Source organism: Falco rusticolus, chromosome 1 (genome assembly GCF_015220075.1).
Source record: "Falco rusticolus isolate bFalRus1 chromosome 1, bFalRus1.pri, whole genome shotgun sequence".
NCBI lineage: Eukaryota > Metazoa > Chordata > Aves > Falconiformes > Falconidae > Falco > Falco rusticolus.
Genome location: NC_051187.1, coordinates 50,374,754 through 50,393,965, shown reverse-complemented (window position 1 = coordinate 50,393,965; position 19,212 = coordinate 50,374,754). Strand labels below are relative to the sequence as shown.

Sequence of the window (19,212 nt, the reverse complement as noted above, 5' to 3'; positions counted from 1 at the left end):
AGAGGGGGAGAAGAAACATCTAGATCTCTCTCCTGGAAAAAGTTTATTTTTGCTACCTTTTAAAAAAAAAAAAAGAAAAGAAATCTTTGTCGTAACAGTGGCACCCAAGAAGCCCAAGTTATGGAACAAAGTATTCCTAGTACTCAAAACAGTAAAATCAAAATAATCCCCTGGAAATTTTAGAAGTTTTTCATTCTAGGTCACACATTTTAGCAAAGTAGAATTCACATTAACTGGCTGTCTTAAGACCTTCATTCCTACTTCTAATCATGAAGAAATCAGCATTAATCAGATTAACTACAGGACTGTTTATTTAAGAAACATTTAATTTTAGCTGCTTTTCATCGAAAGTAACAGCTGGAAGAAGGTAGTAGTGCAATGTACTTAACCAGCTCTCTGTAGACCAGGCAGTAATTTTTAGACACCTCAACAGATATATCTAATCATATTTCCCAGTACTCCCATTTCCTATCACTGATTCTTATTTGCTTCCACTAATGGATATATTCAGTCTTCCTATTGAAGCCATATAAAAGTATCAACTTGCTCCAATATATGGTTCTTTGAAGTGCAGTAAGTTAAACTTCAAACTACTCATATCTTCTTAGTCCAAATATAATTGAGACTATTCAGTCTGACACTGCAGATGAGTACTTCAATGCAGCATTCTTCCTTGGCATCCTCCCACACACACAGAAGGGCGTAACTGCCTTATAACTCTGCATGTACAGAATATACATTACAATAAATGAAGAGCTAACCATTTCCCAAATGACCCATTTATTTCAACAGGTGTACAATCAGAGCCCTCTAAGCATTCAGTAAAAAATTTACAAAATAAGCCAATCTAAGTCTTGTCATTTGTTTGGTCTGCAAACAGCCCATATGTTCCAAAACCAGAGGTCTTTAACTGCAGGGGAAATGTAAATAGCTGGCCAGCTTCAGTTTAGGGTCTTCTGCATTTCAGTCCAGCATCTACTTCACAGTATATTCCCTGCCCTCATAGGACCATTATGTTCTTATTCCTAAGGAAAGGGGCAACAGAGTAGGGGAGGAAGCACCAGACATTTTAAAATTCGTTCTCAGATTAATAGAAAGAGATTCCAGCTTAAGAAAAGAGAACAACGTGGCAACTGAGAAGATGAAGCAGCTAAGGAATTGGGGGTGGGTGGGGGTGGTCTAAATATATTTTATTTACCTTAATATATTTTATAACTTTGTGTTTCTGAAGTCTGGTACCAAAGATATATGCAGCTATACAAAACTTAATATTATTCCTAACGTCTGGTGGCAAAGTTGGCTTTGCGATGATGCAGCACACACTCATTCAAGTCATATCTTAAAACCATGCAACTCTGACATTTTAAGAAGTACCCAGCTGCCAAACACGTTACTTTATGTGTGCTCAAAGAGTAAGAGGGCAACTCTCTTTGAAGCAGAAGAGCTAGTCCAAGAGCTCATACCAGAAGGCTCAGAACTGAAGGAAGCACATTCCAGTGTCAGTGATGACTAGAAAAATTCAGCAGCAATACAGAGAAATGCTGATCCCTGAAGCAAGAACAACCGGAAGGTATCATCAGATACAAAGCCATATAAATACTGACTGACCTCTGGGGTTTTCAGCTCTTTAAGAATGAGCGTTGCTAAAAAGAAATAATAAAATCTACAGAAGGAAAAATCCATTCAGACCACCATGTGGGCAAAGTGCTTAATGGAATAAAGCCATTTTCTGGGGTGGCAGGGAAGCAGCTGATCCAGTCCCATTGCCTCAAACCAGTTATCTTTGTGTCTCAGATCCCATCAGCAGCAGCTAAAACAAAATAAACTTCTACCACGCAGAACTAGTTCCAAGCAGGAGAACCCACAGGGAAGACAGAACAATGCAATAGCGATACAATGGTTCATGATACCTACAATCAAACACTGTGTTTCTACGGTGTTCCTATCAAGAAGTCCAGTATCTCTCTTAACATCCATGCCCTCCCCGTTGACGGCAGTCTTCTGCATCTGCCACATGTCTTTTTTTGACCTGTCATAAGGATGCTCCCTCTCTTATGCCAATGAAATTTTGAAATTTTAATCATTGCTGATGGTATCTGATCCAGGACAAGTTAAATACAGAAAGATCCAGTGAAAACACTTCACTGCCTCTGGTGGTAGGGGACTGAGCAATGGCTAAAACCTAAGTTAAAGAATGGGATCAAATCCAAAGTCAATCAGAGCTCTGAGGTGGATCTTCTCAGACCTTTTTTCCTATACTGAGTCCCATGAAAAAAAGCTAAAAAAAAAAAGGCATTTAAACATACATAACATTTGCCGCCTTTAATATAACCTAGATTGTTTAACTTGTTAAATAGAGAAAATTCATAACACTTAGGGCAGAATAAGTTTATAAACCAACTCCTGCCCCGTTTATCCTTGCAGACAGTCCTTTGCTTGCAGGCCTGGTAAGGACCTGCCCTGTGGTTTTCTGAGTTGTAACAAATTTTGACCTTTGATATATATTGACTGTCATTTTCTATAATCTCTAAGTCTTGCCTATCTGCCCTCTGCTCCTTCTCACAATCTTTGTGTGTCTTAGAATGCATGCTAAACACACACTAAAAACTCCCATTCCTTTGTTGACTCCCTCATTCCTTTTTCCTCCATTTGCCATCTCCTAAAACATGCTTATTTGCCCCCCAGAGAGGTAACCATCTCTCTGTCCAGGCTGACCCAGATCCCTTAAGAGAGCATTAGCATACAAATTGAGAATACACCAGAAGTGGTCTATCACACACAGAGACAAGGATATACTAATTCAGGGAAACAATAGGTGACATAAAACCAAAGAATTTTAGTTTGCTTTCTTAATAGATTTTTGCAAGACTTGTTGCATTAACAAAGTTGTTCTGGAACAGCAGAACCAACAAAGACTAATTTCCTATAAATAATTGCCCTAGTTTGTTTTTCCTAAAGAGTGACCTCAACACTCTCTCCTTCATGGTTCCCCCACCTTCTCCCATTTCATCAAACATCCGAAACTGAGTATAAAGTGCCACAAATCTCCGAATAGCAGCAGCCCAAATAAAGCTGAGATTAGAGGGCAGAAGGGACTCAACTGCTCATTTCTTCTTCATGTGCTTGCTAATATATTCATATAAACCTCTACAACTTTTTTGCAGGCAAAACTGGGTGGACTTTGCAGCGAAATTGCAAAACTAGCAGTTCTGTACAGAAAACAATGATTGCAGTGGCATAATTTGCACATGTAACTAATAAACAACAGTTGCAGAGGCTTACATAATCCTCTCAAAATCAAATACACAGTCATAATATATTTAAGGTGGCAAGGTGGCTGATAATCAGAGAGAACTCAAAGAAAAAAAAGTCATTTTACTCCAGGAAGCAATTCCAGCCTAATTGCACCAAGATAAGTTTCAAACAAAATACATAAACCTGACAGTTACGCAACATTACACACAAGACAGCTAACCATGAAGAGCACAAAGACCCTGTCTACGATTACCTGTCATTACTGTTGGGCAATGTTTCCCAAGTACCTTTCAATGAAAAATCTCTTTAAAGAAAAATTGTTAAGAACAGAGAAGCAAGATGTCAGTTTGCAAAGTTAAAATGCTAAGAAACTGGTAGAACCATCTTTGTCACAGAAACTTCTGCATAACAGAGCACTGCTTCCATACACACATATACAATATAATACCTTGGATTTCCTCAAAGGGAGTCACCTGGAACCAGACTGTTTCTCTACATACTGACAGAAAATTAAAACAAACACTTAAGGATGCCAGAGCATATATAGTGACTGATAACAGAAGTAACAGAAATTTGTCCCAAAAAATCCCCTCACGGTTTGAACCTAAAATACATTCCCAGCCCACTAAGAAAAACTACTGCAAAAAGCTTAATGGGCATTTCAGCAGCAATTTCAGTCTAGCTGTCATGCAATGCTTGTTCTGTCCAAAAGTATCAAAGATGGCACAGTAACTGTAGTAACAGAACTGTGTGCAAGCAAGGAAACAACATACTGCAAACTTCTGCTCCCAACTAAGAGCAGAACAATATCTGTTTAAAGCAAAAAGTAAAGCAATAAAAAAAAAACCCAAAAAACAACACAAAAGGAGATAAGAGAAAATACACAGATAACATCACTGATGCACTGAAGGATCTACTGAAATAGGTGATAGCAAGATGTTTTATGAACTCAATGCCATTCTAATTGGAAGCTTACATCAGCCAGAGGGACCTGTTAAGGACAAACCCGAAAGCCAACAAGAACAGAAACAGAGCTCAATAGTTACTGAGGTACTAAGGAGACAAAGCCCTACAGGAGTTGTTAGCCTTGACAAAGAGATTAGAAAACTCAAAATGCATGTCAGAACCTCTCACAGCAAAAAGCAAGAGAAAAGCTTACAGGGGACTCCTTCAAGGAGAAGAGCAACAAATGCCACCAAATACTTCAAAGAACAAAAGCAGGGGTGTCTCCAGAAAAATGGCATTTACAGTTAAGTATGAAATGCAGTTGAGCTAAGCAACACTCAGTAACTGAGGAAGTAAAACACTTCTCAGACCCCAGTGAAGGAGACTAGTCCTGCAGGTAACCCTGGGGCTGTGAATGATCCTATGGAGGAGGAAGAAATAGAATGAGGAATAACCAGCACCACAACCCAGCTCTGAAAGTTTCCTGAAGCAGGCCTTCCTCATCTTTCAAAAACCTCTCCTGACCAGTACAACAGTGTTGAACTGATTAATAGCTTGAAATTACGTAGGCTTTAACCCACCATGCACTCAGAAATCTAAGGGTCTATGAACTGCAAAGGAAGCCAATCTCAGGCAGGAATGGTTTGAAAGCCTATTACACTCCTCTAGTTTTTTTCTAAATCACATGGGATTTTCTTTCCAGAGGCTTACTGGGACTGCAAATCCAGCAAGCTGGGACTCTGTGAGCAACCAAAGACTGTTAACCACTCCTGAGACAATGCATGTCACCAACCCAAACGCTGTCAGGAAGGAAAGGATTGCAACAAAAAGGCATCATCAGTTTCTATGACCGTATCTTCTTTTTTTCCCAAAGTACAATTCCTACAATTTTACTGAAATAAGTAACAAGCAATTGCTTGTTGTGAACCCAGATGTAAGTAAATGGTTTAAAACAAGCATAAACTCACTTTTTCCTTCAAGCACTGCCACTAATTTATTTTTAGAGGAGAGCTCATGGATACAGCAAGCTGGGCATCATGTGGTTTCAAAGAAAAGAAGAAAATTTATATAATGAAAGCTAAACCAACATGCATACAAAGATCAGAAGATTGTCCAGTTCCCCAAGAAAGGTGTGTGTGCAATTAAAAATGTAGTTATCAAAAGCCAAGCTAAGAAGCAGGTTTTTTTCAAAGCAAAGTAGTACAAGAAGGGAGTAAATTCATATGCATGCTAGCAGGAATGTCAAAACAAAACTGAAATCACAAGTTGGTAAAGCAGCTGTTGCAATCACCAGATTTTACAGGCATAGGATATCAAAAAAAATTTAGTTCCAAGCTGTAAAGTATAAATTCTGGTCTCAAATGCTGTTTCTGTTCCAATATGTATAGCTGACAGAGCCACCAAAACCTTATACAAACCTCCCAGTGCCTTTGAAAGCAAATGCATCAGGTAAATTCTGTATATTAATAACATTTAAAATTCATCATAAAATCTGATAATCTATCACCCAAGACATATGGAAAAACACTGGGTACCTGCCACTGCGAAGGATGGATGCAGTGTCAACAGAGGCAGAGGAATTAAAGCACCCTCTAGGTCCCCAAACTGAATCGCGTCCCTGGGCAGCCATCTCAATCGCACACCACCGCAACAGCAGTGGGGAAGGCAACAGCACGATGCACATGCTCTCTGCTACTGCGCAGTGTTGCAGTGACATTTGTCAGCTTTGGAGAAGCCAGCGTTTGTAGTTTAAGTTGCCAGCAGTACAATACCAGAAGGAACAAGGGCTAATAGCCATTCTAGCCTCTGTCTTCTTCCATGAAAAGGCGTATCTGATTGCCCGACTGTCATTATACAAGTGAGAGAAGATACAGTAGGACCCAAATGCTTCCTTCTACACTATTTACAGAGTGGAAACTAAAGAAGTTTAAAACAAGAGGATATGAAGATCTCAGTACAGGATAGCAGCAATGAGTGAGCTGTCAAGCCCTCAAGGATGTCCAGTGGAACAGGAAAAAATCATATATTCAGATAAAATCATGCGTTTCATATGATATTCTACAGCAATGTTCAACACAGATCCTACTCTGTTTCTTCTGAGGTCAGATGGTATTTACCCTTTCTTTATTAGAAACAGAGTTTCATCATTACCAAGTGTTTCTGAAAACACTTATCTTAAAAAAAGAAAACAGATGCTGTTCACACTGTGAAGAGAATGAAATTCAAATACATGAGAAGGTATCAAAAATCTCACAACACTTAAGACTACAGGGCTAACACTCGTTCAAATTTAACTAATTTGAACCTTGGCTATGTAAATCCTAGATTATTTCTTTGTACACTTGCCTACAAAGAAACAGGATCAGGCTTTCACTTCAGTCATGCAGGAGACAAACATAAAACATGCATCTTTTGGTATGACTAGCAACAAAGAGTAAGCACAGACAAAAAGATTTCAGCCTTTAGCTACTAGATCTACCCTCATATTTCTGTGGCTGAGCTATAATTAACCTTTAGCAAGCCACCTCAATCATGAGAATAGATAATCATTGATTCTCTTTCTGTGGGCCACTCTTACCTTTATAAAGATTCTCAGAATTTTCAAAGAGGATAGATCAGACTGGGAATGCAAACTTTATGAATCCTTAGAAAAATTTCAGATCAATCTGCAGATATGATGTAATATATGCCACCACATGTAGCATACTACTTCCTTTATAACAGGTCCTCTAGATACACCAAGCTAAGACCATTACCCAGTCCATTCACCAGGTAAAAAAACCCAGGCCCCTGCACATTTCATTACATGAAATGTAATTTATGTAGTCATATGTAGTCCCAAAGCAAGGAGAGGAGGACAGCCTTAGACTAATTTGATTAAGATGTTATCTGGCCCAGTGGTGAAGGGCTACCTCACCACAGGGCACAAAAGGTGTGCAGAGTAGCATGGGATCTGCCATGCAGTCTCACTACTTCTAAATCTACATTTTTAATCAAAGCTTTGCCACATCATTTTTCCTGTCTCATGACAAAGAGGAGCATACCTGCATAGCTGTTCTTGCTCGTACCTGTCTCTCAGAGGCACATATGAGAGCGGCATAGAGAAACGGCCACGACACTAACACTGTGATTGTCCCCCTAAGGCCTACTTGCAGCAGAAGCATAAAATAAGCTGTTACAGTACAGAAAGAAAACGTAAAGAGGAAAGATGGAAGAAGGCTAAATACATTATTCTAGTGTTCCTTCTGTACAGACCACAGCAAAGGCTCACGCCCACACTCACTAATGACCCAGAAAAGGTCCCTTTATCACCATTCTTTCTGAGCCCATTGTGAAGCAGCAAATTCTAGCATGGTTGTCTATCACAACCACCTCACAGCCCCTCAGTAAATTTAAATCCCAGTGATACTGAAAACTATCCCTGTATTTTTCAGTGTATAACAGCAGTTATTCGCTGCTACAGAGAGCACAACTTTATTAAACTTTGCTCCCTTTTTTTTGTTTTGTTTCTCAACAAAACAGAATCAAAAAGAAAGGCCAAATACTTACCTTCTAAAGAGACCTACTAGGCAATAATCTTACCATTTGTTAAAACGTGGGTTTTTTTACAAATACTTGCAAATTTTCAAAAACTACCTTCTGTCTTTCAAAATCCAATTCTACTTTAGATACTACTGCCATGTACAAATACATATATTTATTTAAAGGAAAAAAGCCCAACTGTTGGATTCCAGAATAAACATTGGTCTCTTTTAACAATAACTCCTGTGCAGCAAGTACAACGGGAAAATAAAGCTGTGACTATTGACTGGATTTTGTATCCCATTCTAACATGCAAGAACATGTATTTTGTAACATTTGCTTTCAACTCTATTTTCACTAGTACTACAGTGAGAAAAATCTTTCTTCTCTTTCTATAGGTAAAAGCAGCTGGTAGAAGCTAACATAGTATCACTACTTTTAAATTAACCTAACCATCCTCCATTTTGCTTCTCAGGTGCAATTCTATTCTCTGCCAAAGCCTACATGTACTGAGGTTTTCTCACAAAGGCCATACCAAGCCTCATTTGTAAAGCACTTCAACAGAGGAAAAAGCCAAAAACCCCCACCCCAGAAAAATAGTAACATACATAAAAATTAAACTCTTCTTAAATAACTCATTTTTGTTTATTCAAGAACAGTTTTTCTCCTTGACTGAAGATAAGCATTACACAATTTATGAGGATTTCTGTACATTAACAGAATGTTAAGTGGAAGGGCTAAAACCTCACCCTGCCCCCAAATGAAAGAAACTCCAGAAACTCGTTTCCCACGTTTAAGTTTTCTGTAAGATTCCCATTCTCTCTGGAAAGTTTTCAGAATTTCCATACAGTTATATCTGAATCTCAGCCATGAATTGCCACTGAGACCAGACTGAAGTCCCAATCTTATCAGCATCTAAACTTCACCTCCTCAGGTTTCAATACCTTTGCAAATACAGAATGAATATATCAACTCACTTCTCTTTTCAAGGATCACACGGCATATATCAAGACCCTAGAAATCCAGCCATACATTAGTTCTCAATTTCAGAATATTGTTTAAGGCTGTATTATAGTAATCAAAATAAATTAAAAAAATATATCTGCAACTGGAATTCAAACCTCCAGTCTAATAAATGTACTCAGTGAAACACTTTTGCATTAAATACTTTGACCCCATTACAGTCTCTGCATGCTTGTTGCATGAAGCAATGCTGTCTACTCAGTATCTATTTTCACTGCATAGTAAAAGCTTACATTGGACTTTTTAAACTATTATTTTTATATTAAACTTGGTAGATTCCCAAAGAATACAGCAGTAGTCATAGCCATCACAGTTACAATTAAGCTGTGACTTCAAAATTTATTACATTGCCACTAATAAATCCCATTGCTAAGTGCTAGCTAGCTACTCTGACTCACTAGCCCACAATGTCTCTCACAGATATGTATTTTTTAATTGTTTTTCTCCAGAAATAGGAATGGTTCACACTTTCCTAAATCAGAAACTTTCTGCTTAGGAAGCAAAGTACCTTCATAGCGAGACATTCCAAATGACAGCTACATAAACAAACACATGGCAAAGTAACATCAAACGGCCAGTCGGAAATCTAAAACGTTCTTCTCTCATAGGATTTTAAATATCTCTCATATTTAAGGAATTTCCTGTGTGTCATACTAACCAAATACACCCACTCTGGCCTCAGAGAAATATTGGGATTCATTCAATATGTTGAAGAGACACGCCTTATTGTTTTCCTTTGTAGAGGATATCAAGTATTTGTAATGATAACTAGGGAGTAGGTAAACAGAAAAGAAATAGTACTAGGCATCTCATGTTATCAAACCAGAAAATAGAAAAATATGTAAAAGTAGTTCTGTAGTTAAATCTTGGGAAAAACAAAATATTAGAAACAAACTCAAAAGTTGTCTGACATTAATCCTGACATAAATTAAGTTGAAGCATCACTTACTGGTAAAGTTCCTGGTAAAGAAGCATCAAAGAAAGATACCAAAGAGTTAGGAGGTGCTGCAAACTGGACTTGGGAACCAGAGAAAAGTTTTGAGTTGGAGCTAATCTGTGCATGAATTTCCAGACCCACAACTGGTACCCATGGAGCAAGACTGAAAAGGAAAGAGAAGGGAAATACAGATTAAATACAGATGACATTAAACCCCACAAACATATAAAAATACAAGAATAAAGAACTTTTCATTTACTCTTTTAATAGAAATTACATTGCAATTGTAAAAAAATGTAAATGATGTTGTAAATACATCTACATTTTAACAGCAAAAGTTCTGCTGCAATACTGGAGAACTGAGCCTAATCGACAATACATATATGGATGGATGGGACTGTATGGCAAAGTATCTTCATTATATACAGAAAATGCTATAAAAAAGAAATGTAATGGTCTGAAACTTTTAACTTTTCTTTACATGAGAAATCTTAAGAGAAATTAATGAGGCAAACTTGCATGGTGGATGAACCCTAATTTGGTACTTTGTGAAAATCACAGAATTGTCATAAATATCAATTACTTCTCAGGTAGTTTGATAAATCTCTAACAGACAGGTGGCATAATAAATTACATGTTCTTTGTCAGCTAGCCACTTGCATGCTGGGAAAGGTGGCTCTCCAGAGCAGTGTTAGTAGCATATTAGCATAAACATTAGTAATCTGGTAATAGAGAAATCATCACTTCAACTAGAGAGCTACTGTTTTCAATGTATTCCACAGAATAAAACTTATCCATATAATCTAAAAAGTAATTGCAATTCACACATCCATAACCTTTATACGGACAAGAGAAAAAGGTCACCTTCACAGTATAAATTGCTTGACAGTTTCTGTAAGTAATTATCTGGCCTCGTACAAATGAAGTGGCACAAACAATATTTCAGAGATGAAATCACATTTCTATGGTAGAATACTTCAGCAGCATATGTACCCAGATGCTATAGGAGATAAGCGAGCTATAGAAAAACATCAAATATACGTAGTATTCCTTCCAAAGGTGAGCATAACACATTGCCAAGATTTCAGTTTGCCATCTGCCCTCCAACAGCTGAGGACATCACTACAAACACCAAACTAGCGATGCAGACTTAAATTGCTGCTTTAGAAGAATATTATCATAAAGGATCAAGGTTCAGACTCATAGAGAAACTAATACACTTTACTGAAATATAGTATTTTCCTCGGTATTTTTAACTATTCGTAAAAATGACTCAAGGCTTAGGAAGAAAAAAGGTGGGTTGTTTGTGATTTTTAATTTTGGAGACCAATTTATTTCATTGTTTCCTGTATTTTTTTTAGAAATGCATCTCTGTCACATCACGACATTAAAAATTACACCAGGCTTCGCTCAATCAGTGCGTTGGCTTACATACATAACAAAGATACGTGCACCAATGAGTCCTCTACTCCTACTATCAACGCTGATGAGAAACCTCAAGTTTCTTGCCACGTTTGTTCAGGTTTACGTTTACTTGTGTGCCCAAAGTACCAGCAACACACTTCCGCCTATGTCTGCACAACTTCACTTGGGTGATCAGCTGTGCAGAGAGATACCTCAGTCTTGCCAGAGAACACAAAAGCTTGTACAGGCCGTAACTTTCAGTTGCGGCTGGAATAAAACGCTCCATTCCAGGCACACATCAAAGTTGCACAGTTCTGTACTGAAAGTAAAAGCCTCCTTGGGACCAGGAAAACCCTTCAAAAAATAGTTATGAAAATTGGTGCAGCTCTTGCCGTTTAAAGCTCTAATTTACTTGCATTGTACCTGGCTCTCACCACAGCCGACTGTGCCCAAGGGACACGTCACTCCTGCTACGCCTAACACTGGTTTGGGGGTTCTGGGGAGGGGTGCGAGCTAAGTGCGTGCCGAGGTGGCGGTGCCAGCCGTCAACAAGCTGTGGCTGCCTTACACCACTCAGCAGATGGTACTGCAAGCGGGCCCTTGCTACCACCACACCGCCTGTCCCCGCCCGCACCCGCTGCTGTCACACCCGAGCCCGGCGGCGCGGAACCGCGCCCGGTCCCCGCCCCGCAGCGACGCCCCGAAGGCGGGACGCCTCAGCGGAGAGCCACCTTCACCAGCCCCACTCCCCACGCCGTCCCAGCACCCTACCCGCTCTTCCCCGCCGACACCGCCCCGCCTGTCGCGCTACTGGCGACAGCCCGCTGCCCATGGGGAACGGGACCCCCAGCACCACACTGCCGCGCTCGCCGCCAGAGCCCGCCGCACCCCCGCACTACCGCCGCCGCCATTTTGACTCGCTGGGTGCCGGACGGCTCCCGCAGCGCCCCCTGGGAAATGTAGTCCGGCGCGCGGGATGGCTGCGCGGAGCGGCGAGGGGGGGGCGGACTACAGCTCCCGGCAGGCTCCGCTCCGCGCCCCGCCCTCCCGCGCAGTCGGGCACTTCCCAGGGCGGGGCCTGCCCGCGCGCGCCACCTGAGGAGAGCGGCCGCGGCAGGCGGGGTCGTGAGTTCGTGGCACGGGAGGCCTTCCTGAGGCGAAGGGCCCGTGGGAGGCTCTGCAACTCCTCAGGGCAGCGGTAGGAGGCTAGTTGCAGGCACGCACCTCGCCTTCACCGGGCTCCGCTCAGCTTGTGGTGTGTGTGCAGCTTCCATCCCTCGTCTTGGCTGCGGAAAGGCCTCCCCTGCCTTCGTGGCTCAGTGGAATGGTGCTTTGTTACCAGGCAGGTTCAAGTCCTCCCGCACTGCTCTCCTGCTTACAGCCTCCCCAGGGGGGTGTTTCCCCAGACACCCAAAAATCTGGTACCATTAGCACGGGAAGCGACAGCATTACAATGTGAAGCGGCCTTGATATCTAGGTCTACAGGTCCTCTGTCTATGCTGGAAGTGCTGGAACAAGAGACAGGGATCGCATCTGTGTCTTTTAGCTGTTGCTCAAAATGTCTTAAGGTCACGTCCTCATTGGGGTTGTATATGGTTTTCCTTTGGGTTCATGCTGATAAAAAAACAGGTGCTATAATTTATAGATGCTATTTGCAAACCTTGGGCATCAAATGACACAATGTTGTGTAGTTGAAATCTTGGCTCTTAACTCTGTGTATGTAGAGCAGCGAGGTCCAATCTCTGCAGGGCCTGGGGGCGTTTTGCTTTACAAATGCATGATAATAAAGAATGCTGTCTGGGGCATATGCAAACATCTTAAGTGCTGTTTACGCAGCTATGTTGCACAGACAGTAGAATTAACTGCCTTCTGTCCTAAGCCACAGGCCTGTGGAGCTTAAATGGGAATGTACATTAGCTGTTACTTATGTCATCTTTGCTCTATGTCAACTACTGCTAATAGAAGCTAATTGGTCACAAATATGAGTAAGATGGATTTTTTCCAGCAGAGGACAGTGGTGCACGTAAGCCTATGACAGTACCTTGCAACCTTTATACTCTCTTGTCTCCCCAAGCTCAAATATGAGGTGCTGTGTGGTTCAGAGTCATGCGGAAGGTAATTTATCCAGCTAAGAGCATGTTTTATAATGGTTGTTCTGTAGCAGTAATTTTCTAATATATTTGTATTTTAAGTGAGGTAATTAATGGGAGGCTCTTCAAAAGAGGAAACAGTTGAGAAAGATCTTCAGCAGACACTGATCACAGTTATTTACACAGTATAGCTTAGTTTAATTAGTTTGTCACATTCCCTTTCTTGGGGAATATCCCTCCTCCCTTGTACATCAAAGTGTAATGAATACAAAATTCCTTTCCAGTAAAGAAGAACTGGCCACAGGCCATCTTGGACACATTGTGGAGAATAAAAGAACATTGGAGTGGCCCTTTTCTTTCTATCCTGCTGTGAACCTCTTCATATATAAGGTAATCTAATCTAAAGCCTATATAGCAGTCTTTAAGCCGATGGAAGAGGTAAGAGGTTTTGATAATTTTGATGTGAGGGAAACCCCATTGTCTTTTGGCCTTGGGGGGGGGGGGGGCGGGGCTATACAAGGTATTGTCACAAAGAATGCATTTCAGGCTGAAGCTTAAGTATATGATTATTATTTCCACAACAAATGTATTCCTTTAACAGTTATCCTCCATGAACTTTGGATTTAATTATCATGCAATACTTTTGTAGGGATTGACAGATCATTTCAACCCAGCTGTAAGGATAGGTTCTGAATATAGCTTTAAAATATTTTACTGGTGTAAAAATAGTAAGTTTTGGATTATTCTACTTTCTTTTAAGCCTGTTATCCTGATGTAATAGAAGATTTCAAAAGTAATCACTAAGAAGTTAAAACCTTATGAATATTAAAATCATGTTACTTAAAGCTTTACTCTGCCTTGATTGCATAGACTTCTGCCCTTTGTGCATATTATTTAGAAGGGAGTAGACAACACAGAGGGGTTGAAAACCACTGCATGCATCCCAAATGTTTCCCCTGGAACTTTTAGCTGTATGGATGTTGTCTTGCATCGAGAGGAGGAAAGTGCTATTGTTTGTGATTTAAATTGTCTCAATGCTATTTTAATTCCTTTCCCAGAAAAAATCCTATTAGAAAGACCTTTTTCTTTGCAGCCCTGTGCCAGTGACCAAGTAGGTAATACATGAAAGCTCGGACATCCATATACGGGAAGCTGATCAATCACAGACAAGCAGGGAATAATTGCCTTTCCCAGCAGCTTACTTTGAGGTAGGAAAAGCTGCATATTTGTTCCTTATATACCCTTGGCAGCAGTCTCTACTTTGCAGTGTATTTATAGATGATGTTGTGGCTTGGAATAGGAGTATCTCCAGCACTGCATAAAGATTTGGACAACAATAGTTTGTTCAATATTAACTATGTAGACTTCTGTCTTAGGAAGGGGTAGACCTAGGGGACAGTTTGCTCTGAGTTTCTTACTCCTGTAGGAATTTAACCAAAGCCTGAGAGGAAATTAGAATTTTGTAGAGGGCAGAGGCCCAACAGCATATCATTTTAAGCCCCAAACATGCAGTCAGTCCCATTTACTTGAAAGAAGATCCCTCTGAATTTCAGTTTATAGGGTCTGAGCTCTAAATTCTGCTTTCTTGCAAGCCACGTTTAGCATGCATACTTAGTCCTTTTGTGGACACTGAGATCTCCTTTTGGTATAGCAGGGAACTGGGTATTCAGACGGGGGCGTTACAGACATCACAGGCTGCCTGCAGTGTCCGATTTCAGCATGTGAAACAGGGAACAGACAGGAACCTCGTTAGATTTTAAAGTGGAGGGTGTGGTGTGGCTTTTGGAAGAGCAGATACCTAGTTTATCACTTAGTCAGACATTGCCCTACAAGGAAGGGTAATGAAGAGGATTGTTAAGTTTGGAAGCAAACTATAAGGGATGTTTTCAAACTTTTAGGCCCCCAAGATCACCTGTGTACTTTGAAAGCTTTTTTTCCTCTGTACATATAAAGAGAGAAATTTTCTTCTTTTACTGCATAAGGGAAATTATTTTCAGCCTGATTAATTCAATTTGTCCATCTGCCAATAATGGGTGATGGCAAATACAAAAAAATGTACTTGATATTGCTGGAAATACCCTGGAAAAGGGTGTTTCTCTTGACCACAGGAGACAGTATTTAGTGAGCTAATAGAGCTGCCTTCTATGAGCTGCTGGCTTTATCTGCATGCATGCTTGCAGTGATAATTTGGTAACATAAAGGGCCTCATAGTTTGAGGGGTCTCGTATAAAGTGTGTTATTGTGTGAAATTGCATCAGTTTCTATTGACAGAGAGATAGTGCCATTTATATTTTATTTCATAAAATTGTTATTACTCATGAGCTGAAAATAAGGGCCAGGCTCAGCTAGGAAAAAACCTGCCCTAATAAATAGATATGCATAAGCAATTTCTGTAAACAGCAGTGGAAATAGAAAAGTAACATGCAGGTACAGGTATTACTGCAGAAGGTGTGAATTCACTGTTTGCCGGAGGCCATGTTGTGGGAAAGAGCCTATATCTTTTATTCAGCCTTGAGAAACCCTTATACTATGGCTCTTCTGTACTGTCTTTAACTTGGTATGTCATACCCAGGAATGCTGCAACAAACAAGTGACTGCACCTGTGATTTAAGTCAGGTGTTGGCAATCTTGAAAACTAGCATTTTGGTACCTAGTGTACTCCTTATGTCTCAGGACACTGAGTTAGTTGGCAGTAAAGTGGTTACTGGGCTTAATGTAGCTGGGGAGTCTTGCAGCCTATTCCCTGAAGGTAAAGCCAGTGTTTAAAGGAATTCAGCACTGCTAATGCTGTCTTATGGTGAGTACTACTGCTAATCCTATGGTTTAATAAATTAAACTCTTCTTTTTCTTGTATGAAGTTCAGCTGTTATAGGCATAACAGGTTTTCGTAGTATATTGCTTCCATATTGGTATTGTTATCTTGATTATCAGAAAATTTGTATTATGAGTCTATGTTACCTTTGGTATGATTTCTGTCTGCCTAGGGATTAATTTTTTTTAGTTGGAAATCAGTATGACTCCTTTTGGCTTGGACTTGTTACCATATACAATGTTTTCTAAATGCCTGAGTTGTAATTCAGGATTCATGTCACGTTTATATTTAGATGTAGTTTGGTCTATAAGGAATATCTTTTCGTGGTGGCATACTTTTACAGTATTTTTCAAGCAATGGGAACTACATTTGGAAACAGCACAGAGTAGGCTAAAGTGTCTAGATTAGAGAAGAGTCCATAAACTTATTTTATGAATCTCATGCATGTACTGTCTGTGATGGAGCATACAGAAGAAAGTAATTGATAATATTTCAGCTGATCTAAAATTTACTACTGTATTTTCTTTATTTGTATTGTCATCTGCAAGAGAGCCTTTAAAATGTTTCTCCAGCCTTTAGTTTTCGCTTTGTTCCATATAGTAAAGAACAAGGAAGGTTGGAGAAAAAGCCTGTGGAGGTGAGACTGATTTGTTCCTGTGTTTTATTACTTTTTGCATTGTGTATTGTGGGTTTTCTATTTACAGTTTTCAACTGAAATTTCAAAAAGCTATGCTACACCTGAGGCCTGTTACTTCCTAAATTAAGAGCCACAACTCTTGTTGCAGGCTATCTATGACATATATCTAAGTCAGGGATGTAAGATTTCAGCATCATATGGTTTCACATAACCAGTACTTGAACAAGAACTTCCCACCTTGACCCCAGGATAAGGGAAAGAGCTAAATGCTGTTGTACAAAGAACAAGACTAAATCCTAATCTTTTGTTTCTGAAGGTATCCTGACATAGTCTTGATGCTTGTCAAAATATCTAATTTTAGACAAACTATGCCTTCCAAACTGCACTTGAGGTATAGATTGTCCATTCTGATATCCTCCTAATTGTTAGATGGCTTCAGTTTCATATACTCATTTATAAGATTCCAGCTGACAGCCCCACCCCAGGAACAAATAGACACAAAGATCTATGCTATAATTTGTTAAAGAAGAAAAAATTTAGTTCAACAGTCAAATTGGGAATACACATCAAAATGTTTTCCCTGACTAAGATATAGCATCAATAATCAACAAAATCTTCAATTATTATTGATTTCTCTGCCATGAATAAAGTGAAGAAATTGTTTGAAAGAGTTGTCAAGCAACATTATGCTTGGAGAAAGGCAGTTTAAAATTATATTCGTTTAGTCTAAAGTTAATTTTTTAATGAAAACCAATCTAAAGGTAGTCTCAAGTGTTAAATCCTGCCAAGGCACTGCTTTTCAGCGAGGGATTTCTTTAAAGCGCGAGATTACTTGTAGGTTGAAGCCAATTTGAAGAGGTTATATTTTAAAAGAAAATTGTATTTCCAGAGCCTTAGCATAGCGCTTCTAGGGGCTGCCTTTATTGTTCTTAGCGCTAAGGATTGTTCTTAATTGTCTGAAGTGGTAAGGATGTGAACTAAAACCATTGACCAGATGGAACTTTGTGATTAATTGCTGCACTAGAAGTACAGAATAAATGTGAATGAAGGAGAAGAAGGAAAATACTGCAGATAAATGCTCAAAGGCTTTGAACAAGGTTCCAGATCCTGAAGTGAGACAGCCCTGTCTCACCTTTTTTCTGTGCAATACCACAGCCTGTTGTTTTGCTTGTTCGGGATTGATTTATAGGGGTTATTTGTTTTCAAGAGTTTTTGTATATTCCTTGCCTTCAAATGTATACACCTATACTTTGTGTTATGCATCACCCAAGCGGGCTTGAGGAACACAAATTAAACCCTTATCCTGCTGGATGTGATGTCCTTACTCTGGGACATAATTTTACTTTTTTTTTTTTTTTTTTAACTTGCATAGTTGCACTGCTGCCCTCATCTTCCCACACTGCCTGTGGCATTTGAAGCAAAATCTGATTTATGTTCTGCTTTTTTTTTAAATAAGTGACAAGAATGTTTGTGGTGTGTGTTTGTTTTCCCTCCCCCTCTGTACAGTATTTATGCCATACCTATGTGTTTGATAACTTCTCTTATAGTGAAATGAAAAATGTGAACATTGCATCATCTTGAGAATGAAAAGAAAGTAGCAGTACCCTTGAAGTTATTCATCCATCTCACAATTTAAGTAATACTTATTCCTGTATAAATGCCAAATACATACTGAGTGACAAGTGAAATACAGAATAAAGTAAGCACCACTATTCAGTAGATTAGATGGAGGGATGTGGTTTGTTTTTTCTTTTTCTTTTTTTTGTGGGTTTTTTTTTTGTTGTTGTTGTTTGGTTGGTTTTGTTTCTTTCTGCAGACTCAGGCTCATTGCTCTTGAGTCCTGCTTATGATTTCTCCAAGGACCTGGTAAAGATAGTTAAATAGTCACAGGCGTTAACTGAGAGCTTGTAAACAGAGCCATATTGTAACAGCTTGGAGGAATGAGTACCTTTGGGTACAAAACAGGACAGAACACACAGCAGCAGCACAAATGTATTTCCTCTTTCATTACTTACATATCTAGTATCCTAATGGAAAAGACCGCTAACAAAGCTGAAGCACGTTTTTCATCTTGTGTCATTTATTCTGTCCTTGGGCTTTCTGTGGCACCATTAGTTCATGCTTACTGATGTGAACTGCTGCCCACCAGTTCTGACTAACCAGAATTGTTTTTATTTTGTTTTGAACTGGTGACCTAGTTGCTCATGGGATAACTTGGCCCCTTGAAGACTCTTGGGTGGTGTTTTGTACATATTGTATCACAGAGTTTCTGTTTTCCAATTTATTATTTAGAAAAAGTATGAATAATTGTGCATTCTTGTGGGCAACAGCTGTATTAAAGCCATATGCCAGTGTGTAAAATACATTGATAGTAGGATACCTCTTTTGCTGTTATTGTAAAGGTAAGGAAAAGAGGAAGGTGCTGGTTTTGAGGGGGTTGGGTGTGACGTTTTTTGTTTGGTTGGTTTTTTCCCCATCATCTCAGATTAGTTGGAATTCTTCCACTGTGGAAGTGAAATTCTCTGTGTAGTAACTTCTACTAACTGATCAATCGTATTAACTGCTTTGGGACTGAGGTGCTTCAGTA

At 39.6% G+C, this 19,212-nt stretch overlaps 1 protein-coding gene across 2 annotated transcripts in view; it reads right to left on the bottom strand.

Moving 5' to 3' along the window:
- GATB (glutamyl-tRNA amidotransferase subunit B) overlaps positions 1 to 12,022 on the bottom strand; it is a 43,084-nt gene extending 31,062 nt beyond the window's left edge. For both annotated transcript variants that reach the window (XM_037378671.1, XM_037378679.1), the window contains exons 1-2: positions 11,858 to 12,022; positions 9,695 to 9,845 (exon numbers count right to left, since the gene is read on the bottom strand). In XM_037378671.1, coding sequence (XP_037234568.1) covers positions 9,695 to 9,845; positions 11,858 to 11,997 — 291 coding nt within the window. In that variant the 5' untranslated portion in view covers positions 11,998 to 12,022. The remainder of the gene's footprint in view (positions 1 to 9,694; positions 9,846 to 11,857) is intronic.
- Between the last annotated feature and the right edge of the window lie 7,190 nt (positions 12,023 to 19,212).